We start from the raw sequence: 17089 nt of genomic DNA, 5'->3' as shown, positions 1-17089 counted from the left end.
AAATATTATTAATGACCAATTAATAATTACAAAATAATAAAATTGCTAATCCGGAGCATTCTTTTTTTTTTACGGCTCCTTTTAATTTTACACTGTACCATAAACAATGAGCTCCTTCATTTGTTTCCACTAAAAAGAATGACGGAAAAGTTGTAGTCAATGTTTTCTAGATTTTGGAAGTAGTCCACTCACATATAATATAAATATATATACTATATTATCCAGAAATATTTGTTTTGAGCCAGCCAAGAATGTAACGTATGAGTTGGAAGAGGTGTGACTGAATTCGAATGTGTTGTCACATTGTAATTGGATAGGTGCAAATATACTGCGTCAACCTTGTGTTATGTTGTGCCAAAGAATGAATACTTCAAATAAAAAGAGGGTAAAGTTCTTTGAAGATCATAACACGGTTGAATTGAATTGAAGAGTGTGAGTCATCAGAAAGAAGAGAAAGAAGGAATGACGTGGATTCGCCAGCAGCTCATGAAAGCTATTACACTCGGTTTGTTCCTCTACTCTAAGTCTTGTTTTTTTAGAGTACATACAATACAATTACACACACTTTTTCAGGCATGATTGTTGGGTCTGCACTGATAATATGGAAAGCATTGGTGTGTATGAGTGGCACTGAATCTCCTGTGGTGGTGGTTCTCTCTGGAAGCATGGAACCAGCGTTTAAGCGGGTAAGTAATCTATCTCTTCCTTAAAAATTGATTCATTGACTTAGCTTATTATTACGTATGCAGGGGGACATCCTATTCTTGTATATGAGCAAAGATCCAATTCGCGCAGGCGACATTCTTGTCTTTAATGTTGATGTAACTTCACTCCATTCATCACTTTTCTATGCCTTTAATTTGCTTATTCGCTTATTATTTTCCTTTTGGTTATCAGGGGCGTGACATCCCCATTGTTCATCGCGTAATTCAGGTAACACAACACTCTGCTCTGCTTATAATTAGTTCATTAGTAACCCATCTCATTGGCCTGATCATTTTGAACTTTGAAGGTACATGAAAGACAAGATACTGGGGAGGTCGATATTCTCACCAAAGGTACTTGTTAAAACTTGGCATATTCTCACCAAGCAAATTAGTTTCCCTTTACATATTTCATGTGTTTGCGTGCTGTGTTGTGTTGGGCAGGAGATAGCAACAATGATGATGACAGGGTATTGTATGCTCAAGGTCAGCTTTGGCTACAAAGGCACCACATTATGGGAAGAGCTATTGGGTATGTATAGCTCATGTTATCATATTTGATTCATATCATCATTGCTTATGATCTATGATATACGGACACGGGACACGACACGACACGGGATACGCAGACACACGAATTTTAAAATCTTATAAGATACAGGGACATGGTATGTATTTAAAATACAAAATAATTTTTTAATTATTTTTAATATTTTTTTTAACTATATAAAAGTTTTTAAAATATTTTTTGTTTTAATAAATAATAATATATATTATTTCTAAACTCATTTTAAAAATACATGTTAAGAATAAAATTAGACACACTGACACGTAATAGTATTTAGGTGTATCCAAGTGTATCCGAAAAAAAATTTTTTATTTTCTATTAAGACACTGTTGGACACGACAGACACACGTATCGAACGAATGTCGATGAGTATTATGTTCAAAATGTGTCCGACAAGCGGACACGACAACTCAATGAAGTGTCTGTGCTTCATAACTTATGATATATTTTGTTAATGCAGGTCCTTACCTTATGCTGGTTGGGTCACAATTATCTTGACGGAAAAGCCTATCATTAAGGTGTGTCTATGCAACTTTTTGTTTTTGGTGAACCCCATAGTGATTTTCTGTGCTAAAGCTATTTCTTTCTTCATTGCAGTATGTCCTCATTGGTGCATTGGGGTTGCTCATCACCATTTGAAGACAGCAAATCAAAATCAAAATAAAAACCAAACCTCCTTATAGCTGTTCCTACTTGTCCACTTGTTCATTACACGTTGCTTCATCCCAATGCCCTGATGCTACAGGATACTAATTGTCCTTTAATTTATACACAAATATTAGCTAATATATTGATGCTTTGTAAATTTTAATAAAAAAGTGTAAGATTGAATTTTTTTTTTTCATATATTAAGAGCTTCGAAAGAACTATTACTTTTTCATTCTTTTTCATACAATAAAAAAAGGTTTATGCTTTTTATGTTAATTTCTGGTGTTATTAGGTGGTCTTTCTTAGCATATGGAAGTTGTTTGCGAGATAGCATTAAGTTTGCTATGAGGATTCTGTGTGATGCATATTAAAGCAGGTTATTAAAGCAGGTCCAAAGCTATGGGAAGTTGACTCTGTTCGTACATGTTTGAGCGTCATTATTTTGTTCAAAATTTTTTTTTAATGAAAAAAGATCTTTTATTATTTTTTAATGTGTTTAGCAAATTTCTAATAGTAAAAATAAAAGCACTAGTAAAATAAAAAAAATCTTTTTTGAGAAAGTGTAATTTACATCTTTTTTTAAAGATATTTTTTCTTAAAAAAAGATGTTTTTTATGTAATAAATAAACAAAAAAGAACTTTTATATTGTTATACCCAAACATAATTGATAAATAAAAAATCTTTTTTACATGAGATATCTAAATATAAAATTATTTTTATTTCTCTATAAGATCTTTTAAAAAAAAGATAATTTAAAAAAAGACTTTTTCTTAAAAACTCCTCCAAACAAACCCTTCGTATGGGTTCCAAGAGAGGGGAATTTGCTTGCACACCCTATAGCAAAGATGAAGAGCGCTGATGCTCTGCCAAGCAATTGGAGCAGCAACCCCCTTTCCCTTATAGCTAATATATTGATGCTTTGTAAATTAAAAAAAAAGTGTAAGATTGATTTTTTTTTTTTTTTTTACTTTTGCATATATTAAGAGCAAAGAACTATTTTTTTTTTCATTCTTTTAACCCATACCTAAGCTTCAACTAAATCCAATTTTGATATATAAACATTACTAAAGTTTTGTTATTATTGATGATTAATGCTTTGTTAGATGTAGAATGAGGTCCAAAATCAGGACACGTGTATAGTCTCTCTTTCCATAGATTCATTGCCCCTTAGTCCATAAATATATTGCCAAAGGGGATGCTAAATAGAGTTGTACTGATACCCTTTAAATTTGAGTTTTTTATTTGTTAACTTCTTTGCTTTTTTTTTTTTAAATATATATATAATTTAAAGTAACAGCTTATTTCCGAAAAAAACAAAAAAAAAAACAAAAAAAAATGTATACTCCTTTAACAAATTGTGCTAACAATAACAAGTAAGAAAGTTGAACCTAAAATGAGAGATTCAATATATAATTAGTAGGTTGTGATTCAAGTGAAGTTATTTTTAAGAGAAAAGAGATTTGATGGATTGTTGAGAGTTGAGAGTTGAGAGTGAAATAGAGAATAGTATAAACGAGAATTTATATTGAGAAAATAACGGCAGCGGAGAGTGAGAGAAGGGTGGGTAGTGGTGGCGGAAGCCCATGAGCTTGAGCATTTGGATTTGGCGGCGCCCTTTTGTTTGCAAGTTGTGAGTTCAAACCCTATTCTTCGATTTGTTACCTGAGTGTCTCTGAGATTACAAGAAGTACTAAAATGGAGGTTCTTGGTTAGTGCGATCTTTCTGCAAAACGGCAAGGGGCATGATCCTCCCTTATCATGCTCTCCCTGCGACCCACGCGCAGACTCTGCAATTTCTCCCCTGCCGCAGTCGCCACCGCAGCCGCAGCTGCTTCTGAATCAAACGCCAAAACCTCTCCATCAAAACCCTTGCTGGCCCCCGCCCTCGACCGCCTCAAATCGGAGCGTAATCCCGACAAGCTCTTCCACCTCTTCAACGCCAATGCTACCAACCCTATCCTCGTTGAGAATCGCTTCGCCTTCGACGACACCGTTTCGCGCTTAGCTGGCGCGCGCCGCTTCGACTACATCGAGCGCCTCCTTGACCACCAGCTCCACCTCCCCCAGGGCCGCCGCGAGGGTTTCGTCGTTCGCATCATCAAGCTCTACGGCAAGGCCGGTATGACCCAACACGCCGTTGACACTTTCTATCGTATGCACCTTTTTGGGTGCTGTAGAACCGTCAAGTCCTTTAACGCCACGCTTTTGGTATTGTCTAGCACCAAAAACTACGATAATTTTGTTGACTTCTTAGGAACTGCTCCTCAAAGTTTTGGCATTCAATTAGATATTTATTCTGTTAATATTGCGATTAAGGCATTTTGTGACATGGGCCAGTTGCAAAAAGCTTATTTGTTTATGCTAGAGGTGGAAAATCAGGGTGTTAACCCTGATGTGGTGACCTATACTACTCTTTTGTCCGCATTTTACAGGAATAAAAGGTGGGAGATTGGGACTGGTTTGTGGAACCGTATGTTGTTGAAAGGGTTGATGCCGAGTTTGGCCACCTTTAATGTCCGGATTCAGTTTTTGGTTTGTATGAGAAGGGCTTGGGATGCTAATGCTACCATGGGTTTGATGCGGCGAGTGGGGATTGCGCCTGATGAGGCCACCTATAATTTGGTGATTAAAGGGTTTTGCCGAGCTGGTTTTATTGACATGGCGAAGAAGGTTTTCGATGCCTTATTGGGGGAGGGGCATAAGCCTAACAGTAAGATCTACCAGACCATGATTCATTATTTGTGTAAGAGTGGGGACTTCAATCTAGCTTACACTATGTGCAGAGATAGTATGCAGAAGAATTGGTTTCCAAATGTGGATACAATATGTATGCTGCTCAAAAGCCTCAAAGGAATTGGGCAGATCAATAGAGCAAGGACTATCCTTATGTTGGTTAAGAGGAGGAAACCTCCTTTCTCTTCTGATCACTTGACTGCCATGTGGTCCATATTGAATAGTTGAATTAAGTGGAATAGCTGAACAGGAAATCGGTTAGAAACAAAAACCTGAAAGCATCTCATATTCTTTGTATTCCATTCATTTATACATGTTGAAAAATTAACAAGCCTGGAATTTGATGGTGTTGCATCTAACAAGAAGTCAAATATAGTTATTCCCACTCAGTTTTGTGTACCGTCCTTAATGAAGTTTCATCGGGATGAAATTTCAGGAGGCAAATACAATAAAAACTCTTGTGTAAGTTCTATAGCACCCTTTGCTCTCCCAATTTTTTTATGAGTTCTGCTGTGTTTCTACCAGTTTCCCCTGTATAATACAAGCATCATTGGCTCTATCTCTCACACACATACACCATATTTGTGATTACTTACGTTGCTGACAAGTCTTGGATGATCTTAGAGCTATTTATGAGTATTAACATTAACCAATTAAGTGAATTTCCACTTGCATTGCCTGAAATCTGGAGTGGATTTATGTCCCATGTTTATTCTGAAGAATAACTTATTTTGTATTTTGGGTATAACTTCTGCACAATTGTGCCTGCATGAATGTATGTTATTGCATGGATGTAAATTTAGTTATTAAAATACTAATGTAATGTTTTCAGAATTGTGGTGGATATCACAATATTCATTTTTTATATCAATGATCAGATGTAAAACGTGGTAATAATATTCTTGAAATCAACATGCCAGCTACTTTAACATTCTCTTGTATATTTGATTATTATGGTGACATGCAGTAGGTAGACTTTTTTTTTTGTCTTAACTGCTCCTTCCTTCTTAAAACATCACTGTCATCTGCATGAACAGCATTGAATTTTGTGAATGAGAACACCAAATGCTCCAGCCATTTATGCTTTCCAAGGAGATCATATCAAATAGAAAGTGGAATGGATATCTGAGATTAGTTATTGAAATTGCAATTTGCCTTAGCAGCCTAGTACAATTTACGTGGTTTCTAATAATGACATGAAGGTTTTATTGATATTTTGAATATTCAAAGGGGATATCCTCCAATTTTTATTCTACTTAGCCTAAGGTTTGATATGCCTCTTGATCTGACATGTTTCACTATCTGCACTTGTCATGTAATCCATGCTCAATTTCATGTGATTGTTTTTTAAAACTGCAGCCGACCATCTATAGGATGGGTCAAACTTAACGGAGGTTGACGATGTAACATATATTGCAAGGTCACAATATAGGAAATTCAGCAAAAAGCTATGGAACATTCATTGGATGGCTTCTGTTCACTCTGCATTACGCGGGGTTGATGCTTCTTGTGGAAGGACCAAGTAGTTTATAGAGAGGGTTTCGCTTTTGAAACTTGATCTTATCTTCGTTGGTCTGATGTGCTTTGGATTAATTCTTCACCTGTTTTAATAAGCGCTTAAAGCTTTTGTGCTGATATAATTGCAGAATGTTCACCTGGTTTGAAGCTTTGGCATTCTCATTTAGGACTCAAGTTTTGGTTGAAGTGAATTATAGTACAATTTGCATCAGCCAGTGGCTGCAACGATGGAGAATGGAGAGAGCATTACAGCAAGAAATTACAAAATCAATGGTATCAGTTTTGTGATTACCCATGGACATTAGACATCTAGTGTGTAACAACTTGACCATCAATAGGAATAATAAAACAGGGCGAGCGGAGAAACAACTGCAGTTATTGATTTGCTGACAGTGCTGTTGGACGGTTGGAAGTTCCTCGGCTTAGATCATGAACAGAGGACATTCATATATTGCATGCAAGTACGACAATTACAACAAAACCTTTCACCCTATGATAGAGACAGAGTTATTTACATAGGTCAATACCACCAAAGGATCCAATATTTCTATTGTAAATCATATAAACAAAGCATTGAAATCACAGAGCACCAGATGTATCTATAATTGAGACGAAATTCTAAAATTCTAGCAAATTTTGTATGTAGGAGTGGCTACTATACGCAATGGAACTTGAGGAGGGCTTTTTTGAAATCTTAAATGAGGCCATCAAATAGATGAGTTTCATTTGGTTGATTTGGGTAAATCACATATTCAAAACAATTGGGATTTAAATTTATGCAAATACAAGATTCGGAGAGATTGGATACATTTCTTCTATATAAATCGCAGATCATGAATGATTTATTCAACTAGAATAAGACTCAACTAGAATAAGACTCGTGTGATGTGCGAAGAGCTAAATTAATTATACTGTATAATATAAATTTTAAAGTATTATATTATTTAGGAATTAATTAGATAATATGTGAATTAATGTTAAATTTTTATACTCATTTGTAAAAATATTTATAATTTGTATATAATTTAATATAATTATTTTAAAAAGCCAAAAAAAATATATAAGAACAAAAATCTTGTAGAGTTGGCTACTTTCTTAAATATTGACTTATTTGTGTTTTCTAATATTTTTATATAACAGAAGAATTTCTCATAGACTATTATACTTTATCATAAAAATTTAAATATAATTAATACTAAGAACATAAGTTTTTTTTTATTTGTTTGTTGATCTTTTCGAGTTGATGGTATTGTATAGTGTAATTTTGAAGTTTTTTTTAGTATATTTGGAGATAATTTAAGAAAAATAATTGAGAATAAAAATACCAAAAATGTAGTATAACACTATAAATATACTTTATTAATAATGATATATTAGAATATATCCATAATAAACAAATATTGTTGTGTTATTATACACTTTAAATTTTTGTAATTGAAAATTGTTGTTATTATAGTTTTAATATAGATATTAATTATATTTAACCGTTACTTTTTAGTTTAATAATAAAGTAATAATAGGTATTAAATTTAATTATTTTCTGTATTATTATTATATAGAATTTTTTATTTTTATTTTGTAAAATTGTAAAATTACCATGTATATAAAACTGCTGATATGCCACAATCATAAAAATCAATATATCATAAACTTATTTTATAATAGATTTGTATTAATTTTTATATAATAAAAATAGATAGATTGATCTCGCAGTGTTTGAGCTAAGAAACCTTATAGATGAATCACACATTAACGTGGAAATGAGTCCAAAATAATTAGCTCATGTTGGTTGTAACAGAATCTGATTGAACAATAAATCAAGCAGCTCCAAGAAGAGAGCTTGTCTTTCACAAATGATTGGCACCAAAACACTCAAAATCCAATGTCAAAGGCCATCCTCGCTCGAATCAAACCCCGTAACCGCCCCAAAGCCACCACCTTTACGCCGACCCGCTTCAGTCCCTGCATCCACAACCTCGTTATTGACGCCGTTCGAATACTGGCAACCCACGCCCAATGGCAGGACTCCCTCGAGTCTCGCTTTGCAGAATCCGAGGTTCTAGTTTCGGACGTTGCCCATTTCGTTCTAGACCGAATACACGACCCCGAACTGGGTTTGAAGTTCTTCGACTGGGCTAACTCGAGACCCTTTTCTTGTTCCCTCGATGGCTTTGCTTATTCCTCTCTTCTTAAGCTCTTGGCAAGATTCAGAGGGTTCTCCGAGATCGAGCTGGTTCTGGACAGCATGAAAGTTGGGAACTTGAAGCCTACCCATGAAGCTTTGAACTCTCTGATTCGAGCCTATGGAGATTCTGGGATGGTTGATGCTGCCCTACGGTTATTCTATACAGTGCGGGAAATGCATGGTTGTTTTCCCAGTGTTGTCGCTTCTAATTCTTTGCTGAATTGTTTGGTCAAAAGGGGGAACGTTGAGGTTGCAAGGAAGCTGTATGATGAAATGCTTGTGACAGATGGTGGCACTGGTAAGGTTGTGGATAACTATAGCACCGGGATAGTGGTTAAGGGTCTATGCGACTTTGGGAAGGTTGAGGAAGGTAGAAGGTTGATTGTAGATAGATGGGGGAAGGGTTGTGTGCCCCATGTTGTGTTCTACAATATGATTATTGATGGGTATTGCAAGAAGGGTGATCTCCAAGGTGCAACTAGAGTTTTCAAGGAACTGAAATTGAAGGGATTTTTGCCAACGTTAGAAACTTATGGTGCTATGATTAACAGTTTATGCAAGGAAGGGGATTTCGTGACAATTGATCAACTTATGAAAGAAATGGTTGAGAGGGGATTGAGTGTGAATATTCAAGTGTATAATAATATTATTGATGCTCAATACAAGCACGGTCTGGTGGCAAAAGTAGCTGAGACAATGAGAAGGATGGCTGAGATGGGCTGTAAGCCAGATATTACAACTTACAATATTATGCTTAACTTTTCGTGTAGGGTTGGAAGGATCAAAGAAGCTGATGAACTTTTAGAGAGGGCAATAGAAAGGGGATTAATGCCTAACAAGTTTAGTTATACGCCTCTTATGCATGCTTATTGCAGAAAAGGGGATTATGTTAAGGCATCAAATATGCTTTTTAAGATTGCCGAAACAGGAGAAAAACCAGATGTGGTTTCGTATGGAGCTTTGATCCATGGAGCCGTTGCTGCTGGGGAAATTGATGTTGCGCTTATGGTACGGGTTAAGATGATGGAAAGGGGAATAATTGCTGATGCCCAAATTTACAATGTCCTGATGAGTGGCCTCTGCAAGAAAGGGAATTTTCCTGCTGCCAAATTGCTACTTTCAGAAATGCTTGACCAAAATGTTCAACCAGATGCATATGTTTATGCCACCTTGGTAGATGGATTAATTAGGAATGGTGAACTTGATGAGGCAAGAAAGCTTTTTGAAGTCATAATTACAAAGGGTATAGACCCCGGTATTGTTGGGTACAATGCCATGATTAAAGGTTTTTGTAAATTCGGAAAGATGGTAGATGCTCTGTCATGCTTGAATAGGATGAAAAATGCACGTCATGCTCCAGATGAATACACTTATTCCACATTTATAGATGGGTATGTGAAGCAGCATGACTTGCAAAGTGCACTCAAGATGTTTGGGCAGATGGTGAAACAGATGCTCAAGCCAAATGTGGTCACCTACACGTCCTTGATCAACGGATTCTGCAATATAGCAGATTTGGGTAGAGCTGAAAAAGTTTTCGCAGCAATGCAATCTTTCAATTTGCAGCCTAATGTTGTCACATACACTATACTTATAGGGGGATTCTGCAAGACCGCTAAACTTGAAAAGGCAGCAACATTTTTTGAACTTATGCTGACAAATAGTTATCTCCCAAATGACACTACGTTCCATTATCTGATAAATGGTTTGACAAATAATACAAACGCACTGGTTCTTGTTGAGAAAAATGAGTCTGACAAAGATTGCAGAACCTTGCTATTGGATTTCTTTGCAGTGATGATATCGGATGGATGGAGCCCTGTGATTGCTGCTTATGATTCCATTATTATTTGTCTTTGTAAGCATGGAATGTTTGACACTGCTCAGTTGTTGCAAACAAAGATGCAGAGTAAGGGGTTTCCTATGGATCCTGTATGTTTCAGCGCTCTGCTACATGGGTTATGCCAGAAAGGTAAATCAAAAGAGTGGAGAAATACTATAACTTGCGACATAAGTAAGATTGACCTACAAACTGCTGTTATGTATTCCCTGATATTAGACAAATACTTGGGTCAAGGTATGCATTCAGAGGCTTTGGTTATTTTGCAGACCTTGATTGATGACTCCAGGGCTTCTGAGCATCCTGCAGAACATGATCTAAAGGTTATAGTAAGATAGGGAACGAGGAAATGTAATATATATAAATGAAATATACGGGGAGTTAGAATTTCAAAAAAGATGACCCTTCCATATTTTTTATCTGGATTCTGCCATGCTTGAGGACAGCATCCATGAAAGAAACAATGCAGGTTTTTCATTCTATAATTATTTTTATGAAGACGGTGTTTAGTTCACTCCGTGCTATGAATTGAAGCATGGGAAGTGGCTACCTGTAAAAGCAGAGTCTGGAATGATATAAATTATACAGCTGCAATATATACTTGGCTCTTTTCCATCTTAGATTGGCAGCTACTTGGTTAATAGTCAGTTGGTCACTCATGGATGGTGAATATCTCAAACACTTTGGAAAATAAATTTGAAATTTCTGATTTTTCGTAGAAATGGTAATTTGGCAAGTACATTTGCCAATGGCCACTGAAACGTGCTGTGATGTCATGTGCATTATCAAGTTTATTACATTGAATTCAACTAGTTTAGGGCATTCGATATTTCAGTAATTTATTCAAGAATCTCTAAACTATATCGCATTAATATTAAAAATAAGAGCAATGCTAGGGGAACAGCAATTTTTGTGATTGTTAGCCATCAACTAGCCATCAATGATGATTTGATGGTGTGAGATTTGTGTGAGATTTCATCCAATGGCTCACCTTTTTCTGCTGGTTACATGCTGACCATAATTCAATAGAATTGCTGCCCCCTAGACTTTCCCTAAAAATAATGATAGTGGTTTTAATTAAGACACTTGTTATTAAAAGACACCAATTGCGACGAAGTAAGACCAAAACTTGATCAAGATATATAGTTATGAAATGAATCTCTCTACATAAACGACAAACCGAACCCAGGAAGAAGAGAAACTAGTAAGTGCCTTCATAGTTCAACAACACTGAAGGGCTTGTCTACTAATGAATCCTATCCATATCCTCTATCTTGCAACAACAAAAAAATGCAAATCACTAGGAAATACACATCATCATCCCTCATGGGCGTAGATCTTCATGCACCCTGCTCATCAATATCTCCATTTTCACCATCTTCAGCAGCTGCGGCAGCCATCAACTCATCGAAATTTGCTGTCTTTCCAAGTACTATTTCAATCTGAAAACATGATTCATCAAATTAAGAACTCAGTCAAATCATAAAGCAGGATGGAAAGCTTGAGGAGGGGACAAGCCTGTTTGGCCGTACTATAAAATCAACAGGAACTGTGTATTATTGTTATTATTCTTATATGCACTTTTTAACTCCTCAATGAACAAACCCACAAGCCAATGGCCAAAGCCAAGCAGGCTCTAAGGCAAACATTCTAGAGTAAAACAAAACAGCATTTGTACCATTACCTTGGCCTTTTGGACAGGTCTACCTCTAGAATCATCCTTTATGTCTACGGTTGATGTCATGATTTCTGCATCAATATTTAAGACGCCATCACGAATCAAATTAGATTATTCAACCAACTAGGAGTTAGAAAGGGAAATGGTTAGGGAAGTTCCCCAGGAGGATGAAACAAGATTGTATCTCACTCTTTTCAACAGCAAGCCCGTTATTTTTCAATATCTCAGCAACAGTAACCACCGTGGCAATAGCTGTGGCAATAAGATAGAAACACATTACAATGGTAGTGAAACCAAAGTTCAAGGAAAGTTGTGACCGGTATAAAAGAGATGGAACTGAAAACTAGAGAGTAAAGATCAACTATTCAAGGAAACAATATGACTTTTCATATAATAGCATCCAATAAGTTATTCCCTAATGATTCAGCTAAATCTTCATGTCATAATTGCAAATGCACATTCCTTAGCAGGGTTGTTATGGCAAATTTTGTGCAGACACTTCCATATTTGATAAATAAATGATTATACTTAAATCCCGAAGTGGAACAGGGCAGTTTCAGGGTAGAGAGCAACCCAATTAGAGTTGGGAAGATCTTCGAAGCTAATATTGATAAGAATAACTAAAAGATTCGGACAATGCCAACAACCCTATGTGACTACGAGCAGCAACATATTTTGTTTAAATAAAATTAAATAAATAAGAAACGGAGGAAAATATTCGTGAAAGAATATGATACCCATCCCGAGTGCTGAGAGCTCGACCTCATTATGCTGTTGCATGTACCTCTGCAGATAATCGATAATAATGAGTCAGAAAAGAGAGAGAGAGAGAGAGAGAGAGAGAGAGGGGGAATAAAACGTGTACCTTGGCGAGATTCACGTAGAAGAAGAGAGGCTTTTTTGTGTTCGAAACCTGAATGCGATTCTTCTTGTACGAATCAGAGATGTTGATGTTGTTAACTCCCTCCGTTATCCCTTCCATTTTACCTTCTCTCTCTCTCTCTCTCTCTCTCTCTCTCAGACGAAGATGAAGACGATGAATCAAAAAACCCTAACCGGTTGTTTACAGCAGCTCGTGATGTAGACTACAAAGTACAACCACCTCGATGCACCTCAACGTAGAACTACAACTCTCTCTCTCTCTCTCAACCCACCTTGGGCCAAGATCATTGGGCCTCAAACATCTCTTATTGTTTTTATTATTGGGCTGCTCCTTTTTTTACAACAACAACATCTTACACCTTTTTTAAAACAAAAAATTCCATGACCAAAAAGGAAAAAGGGGAGGGGAGGGGGGTGGGTTTGGGAATTACACTAGACTCTAGAGTCCTTGTCCAAAAAAAAAAATGATGATGTCTAACGTTATATTTGTTGCCAATAAGTTATATCTCAAATGACATAGTCTCTTCATACTCAATTAAGAGGTTACGGGTTCGAGTCTTCTCTCTTTAGTAAAAAAAAAAAATAACATTATATTTGTTAGTTTAATTAAGTTTATCATCGTGTTATATTATACGTCTCATCTCTTACTACTTGTGTTTATGCTTACCTCACCATGTAAAATTTAAAATGAAAAAAGTAATTTGTCGTGTTATTGTATAAATCCACCCGTTTGCCCATAGAATTCCATCTATATATATGTTTTTTCATGTGTTGTCTAACGAAACGCATTTGGCTCATTGTTCGTATAGGACCTTAATTAATTTTTTTCTGGACTTTATTGCTTAAATTATTTTTTGCTGATGGATCAAGCATGAAGCATGTGCATTTAACAAAGCTAGGAAATTAAATTAAAGGTGTGCAAGTTTCACTTTCACGACAAGGCATATTAAGCAAATTAGAGGGTGAAAATTCAGGTGTAGTCGACTTCACGTGAAGTTGATAGCTGAGAGCTGTTAGATGAAAATTTAGTCAAATCAATCAAATTTGTTCTCAATTATCAATTTCACGTGAAGTCTACTACACTTAAGTTTCCACCAAATTAAAATCCTTATTTGATTTTCTGTCACTTTCAAAATTCGATACCACTGCAGCCGATTAGCTACTACTAAGCGTCATTAATTAGTGGTAGATAGCTTTCTTAGAATCTATATCGGATCCCTTCATGTTCGTCCAAAAGAGAAGCTAGCCAATATGCTATATGCCTTTTGTTTGTTACAATCTTAAAATATATATTTTCAAAATAACACGATTACAACTAAAGTATAATTGCCACGTACAATCTTTTCCAACTTTATTATTATATAGTCTATATATATGTATGATATGATGATAAAAAAAAAAAAAAAAAAAAAGCGAATGTGAATGTAATGTAAATATGTAATGATGGTCCTTTCTCATCATCCATCACATTAGTATTTTTTATAGCATCCCTATAATAATACACAATCGTAAAGCAAGTGGGGTTCTGTATGTATTTTAATTTAATTTGTGGATTTATTTGCAACATCTAGCGGTGTAAATAAAATGCATTAAAATGAATCTGAATTCTCACATTGATGCAGATAAGATCCAACAAATCATTCGTTGTCCCAACTCCTTTGCTATTATTATTAACTTGCCAGTTGATCCGATCCACTTGAAATTACATGACAATTGACAGGTACTGTTTGATAATAATACTTCCACAAAAACATTTGAAAAAATGAAGAAAAAATTTAAGTGGCACTGCATGAATAATGGAATATATATAGTTTTTAGAGTATAGCATATTTTTTTCATCAACCACGCACTACTGAAGATATATATCACATTTATGACTCGTATATTATTCAAGCTGGTGGTGATGTGAAAATGTTATAATCCATGTTACAATAAAACGAAGAATTCGATCTAGTGGATACTCAATAATTGGACAGTTGGTCATCATATCCGGAGCAAGAAATTAATTATTGAATATGAATATCTTCGAGTTTCTGGTTCGAATTGAATATCTAGATACAGCCTAAGAGTTTATTGAAATTATTGAAATCATTTTAGTTTTACAAATTTTCCAAAAAGAAGTACAAATTATTTCAAGAGGGCCACATAAAATATCATAGTATAGATTTGAATACACATAAAGGATAATTTTTAAAAGATTTTTTGACGAAGACAAGATGATATAGTGTGTAAGAAACTGTTAGTGACGTTAAATTTTAATGTAAAGGTACATTAAATGGAAAACTAGAAGAAAAAGCAAAACTACTAGTGACGTTATTGTCTTTGGAGGGATACGAATCCGCAACGTGGAAATGAGGTGTCATCGAAAAAGAAAAAGAAAAATCCACAGTGGATGCAACCAATGGGATGGAGACACGTGGCACACATGTAGTGCTGCTCTATATATAGGGTCCAGTCCACTAAGACAAATGTGTGTGTTGAAAGAAGAAAAATAATGAAGGAAAGTGTAGAAAACCCTCTGCAATTAAAATCAGTGAACCACATATCCTTGATATGCAGTTCGTTGGAAAAATCTATGAATTTCTACCAGAACGTTCTTGGATTTTTCCCAATCAGGAGGCCAGGATCATTCGAATTTGATGGCGCATGGTATGTATTTATTTATTTATTTAAATTATTATTTACATAAGAAAAATAAAAGAGATTATTAAAATTTATTATTTTTTATTATTATTTATTCATCAATTTAATTTTTTTAGTTTAATTTTTTTAATTTAATCATCGAATAATATATTTTATTTTACGCTTTTAAATATTGATAATTAACTAACGATCAAATACAATAAATTTTAATAGCTCTCTATCGTTCCTCTTTATATAATGCATGTAATAGAATTGAAGTGGATTCATGATGACAGGCTATTTGGATATGGGATTGGAATTCACTTGTTGCAAGCAGAGAATCCAGAGAAGGTTGTGAAGAAGAGTGAAATTAATCCGAAAGACAATCATATATCATTTCAGTGCGAGAGCATGGGGGCAGTAGAGAAGAAGCTGAAGGAGATGGAGATAGATTACGTGAGGGCAAAGGTTGAAGAAGGTGGCATCCAAGTGGATCAGCTGTTTTTCCATGACCCTGATGCTTTCATGATCGAGATCTGCAACTGTGATAGCCTCCCGGTCATCCCTTTGACCGCCGTTGCCGCCGTCACTTCTTCATCCTGCTCCCTTGTCAACCTTACTAATACCATCATTCCCAACACACACCAACTTGCTCAGTGATTACTATTCTATATGTCTTTACATTACTTTATTTCTCCTCCATGCTTAATTAATTTTAGATCATTACTTTTATCGGAGTATTCTTATTAGTAACAAAGCATAAGCAGGGTTAGGTGAAGCTAATTTCCTTCATGGCAAACTAATCATTAATTAATGCGCCTAACTCAGTCAGATGATTGATAAAAAATTCTTAATTCAAAAGAATAGGGATACATATCATACAATGTTACATTACTATTAGGTATAATAATCAAGCTGACTCGTACAATATATCTATGGCAGTTTTGTCTCAAATAATTTGTTAACAGATTTATGAAACTCTCCTCCTTGGTTTCAAATGTATGGATATGTATAGATAGTGATGACTGCTATATATATATATATATATATATATATATATATATATATATATATATATATATATATATATATATATAAGTTTGACTAAAAGCATGTTTTATTTTTATTTTTTTTATTTTTAAATTATGAAAAGACACCATACGCGTTTAAAATCTTTTAATAAAAATTTTTAACTTTTCGAAAAGTTAATTTACTTCGAAAAAGGTAGAAATATATGATTTTTCTTTTTGATAAGTTATTCTATCACTTCCGTAAAAAAAAATTGACTTCAAAAAAAATTTACTTTCATTCTAACTAAAAATAGTTAGTTATCCCAATAAAAGAAAATGGAGTTTTTAATAGGAGTAAAAGAAATAAAAAATAGCAATAAAATATATATGGACACACATTTTACATTTGTTTTTTATTTTTACCTACCATATTATACACAATAAAATAACAAACACTAATTACACAATAATTTTTTTGACATTGTCACCAAGATTATTGTAAATTAAAATTTTATTACTATTCACCACATACAAGAATACCATTATAAGTAAAGATAGATGAAGTAGAAGAACCAATTTCTAATGATATTACATAAAAAGAACTAATTACCTACAAAATAGAACTAATAAGAGAGCAAATAAAAAACCAGTTGTCTAAACAATCTTAGTAAGTAAATTATGTAAAATTAACCTTCAATAT

The 17089-nt window shown here is 34.6% G+C and overlaps 5 protein-coding genes across 7 annotated transcripts; 4 read left to right on the top strand and 1 right to left on the bottom strand.

The window, feature by feature from the left end:
* The first annotated feature begins 238 nt into the window (after positions 1 to 238).
* LOC112704168 (uncharacterized) lies at positions 239 to 2196 on the top strand. 2 transcript variants are annotated; one of them, XM_025755693.3, is made up of 8 exons: positions 239 to 505; positions 574 to 686; positions 750 to 821; positions 898 to 933; positions 1013 to 1058; positions 1149 to 1236; positions 1733 to 1790; positions 1870 to 2196. In XM_025755693.3, exons 1-8 carry the CDS (start codon positions 463 to 465, stop codon positions 1909 to 1911), a joined length of 498 nt encoding a protein of 165 aa, XP_025611478.1. In that variant the 5' UTR covers positions 239 to 462; the 3' UTR covers positions 1912 to 2196. The 2 variants fall into 2 exon arrangements, with proteins under 2 accessions (XP_025611478.1, XP_025611479.1); XM_025755694.3 differs by lacking the exon at positions 750 to 821 and having other exon boundaries at positions 344 to 505.
* A 929-nt stretch (positions 2197 to 3125) lies between these two features.
* Positions 3126 to 6864, top strand: LOC112703749 (pentatricopeptide repeat-containing protein At1g80150, mitochondrial). 2 transcript variants are annotated; one of them, XM_025755332.3, is made up of 2 exons: positions 3126 to 5116; positions 6301 to 6864. In XM_025755332.3, the coding sequence occupies exon 1, from the start codon at positions 3680 to 3682 to the stop codon at positions 4880 to 4882; it is 1203 nt and encodes a 400-aa protein (XP_025611117.1). In that variant the 5' UTR covers positions 3126 to 3679; the 3' UTR covers positions 4883 to 5116; positions 6301 to 6864. The 2 variants fall into 2 exon arrangements, with proteins under 2 accessions (XP_025611117.1, XP_025611115.1); XM_025755330.3 differs by having other exon boundaries at positions 6014 to 6864.
* Positions 6865 to 7819: 955 nt separating this feature from the next.
* LOC112703746 (uncharacterized) lies at positions 7820 to 10817 on the top strand. Its single transcript, XM_025755326.3, has one exon. It carries the CDS (start codon positions 8055 to 8057, stop codon positions 10533 to 10535), a length of 2481 nt encoding a protein of 826 aa, XP_025611111.1. The 5' UTR covers positions 7820 to 8054; the 3' UTR covers positions 10536 to 10817.
* Positions 10818 to 11314: 497 nt separating this feature from the next.
* On the bottom strand, positions 11315 to 14169 carry LOC112703748 (uncharacterized protein At2g34160). The gene is made up of 5 exons (XM_025755329.2): positions 12741 to 14169; positions 12613 to 12661; positions 12065 to 12127; positions 11882 to 11946; positions 11315 to 11639 (listed from the first exon to the last, which is right to left on the bottom strand). The coding sequence occupies exons 1-5, from the start codon at positions 12855 to 12857 to the stop codon at positions 11538 to 11540; spliced, it is 396 nt and encodes a 131-aa protein (XP_025611114.1). The 5' UTR covers positions 12858 to 14169; the 3' UTR covers positions 11315 to 11537.
* A 668-nt stretch (positions 14170 to 14837) lies between these two features.
* Positions 14838 to 16111, top strand: LOC112703747 (glyoxylase I 4). Its single transcript, XM_025755327.3, has 2 exons — positions 14838 to 15406; positions 15676 to 16111. Exons 1-2 carry the CDS (start codon positions 15252 to 15254, stop codon positions 16037 to 16039), a joined length of 519 nt encoding a protein of 172 aa, XP_025611112.1. The 5' UTR covers positions 14838 to 15251; the 3' UTR covers positions 16040 to 16111.
* Positions 16112 to 17089: the final 978 nt, after the last annotated feature.

Source organism: Arachis hypogaea, chromosome 7 (genome assembly GCF_003086295.3).
Source record: "Arachis hypogaea cultivar Tifrunner chromosome 7, arahy.Tifrunner.gnm2.J5K5, whole genome shotgun sequence".
Taxonomy (NCBI): domain Eukaryota; kingdom Viridiplantae; phylum Streptophyta; class Magnoliopsida; order Fabales; family Fabaceae; genus Arachis; species Arachis hypogaea.
Note: the sequence above shows the minus strand (reverse complement) of the source record. Positions and strands in the feature narration are given on the sequence as shown.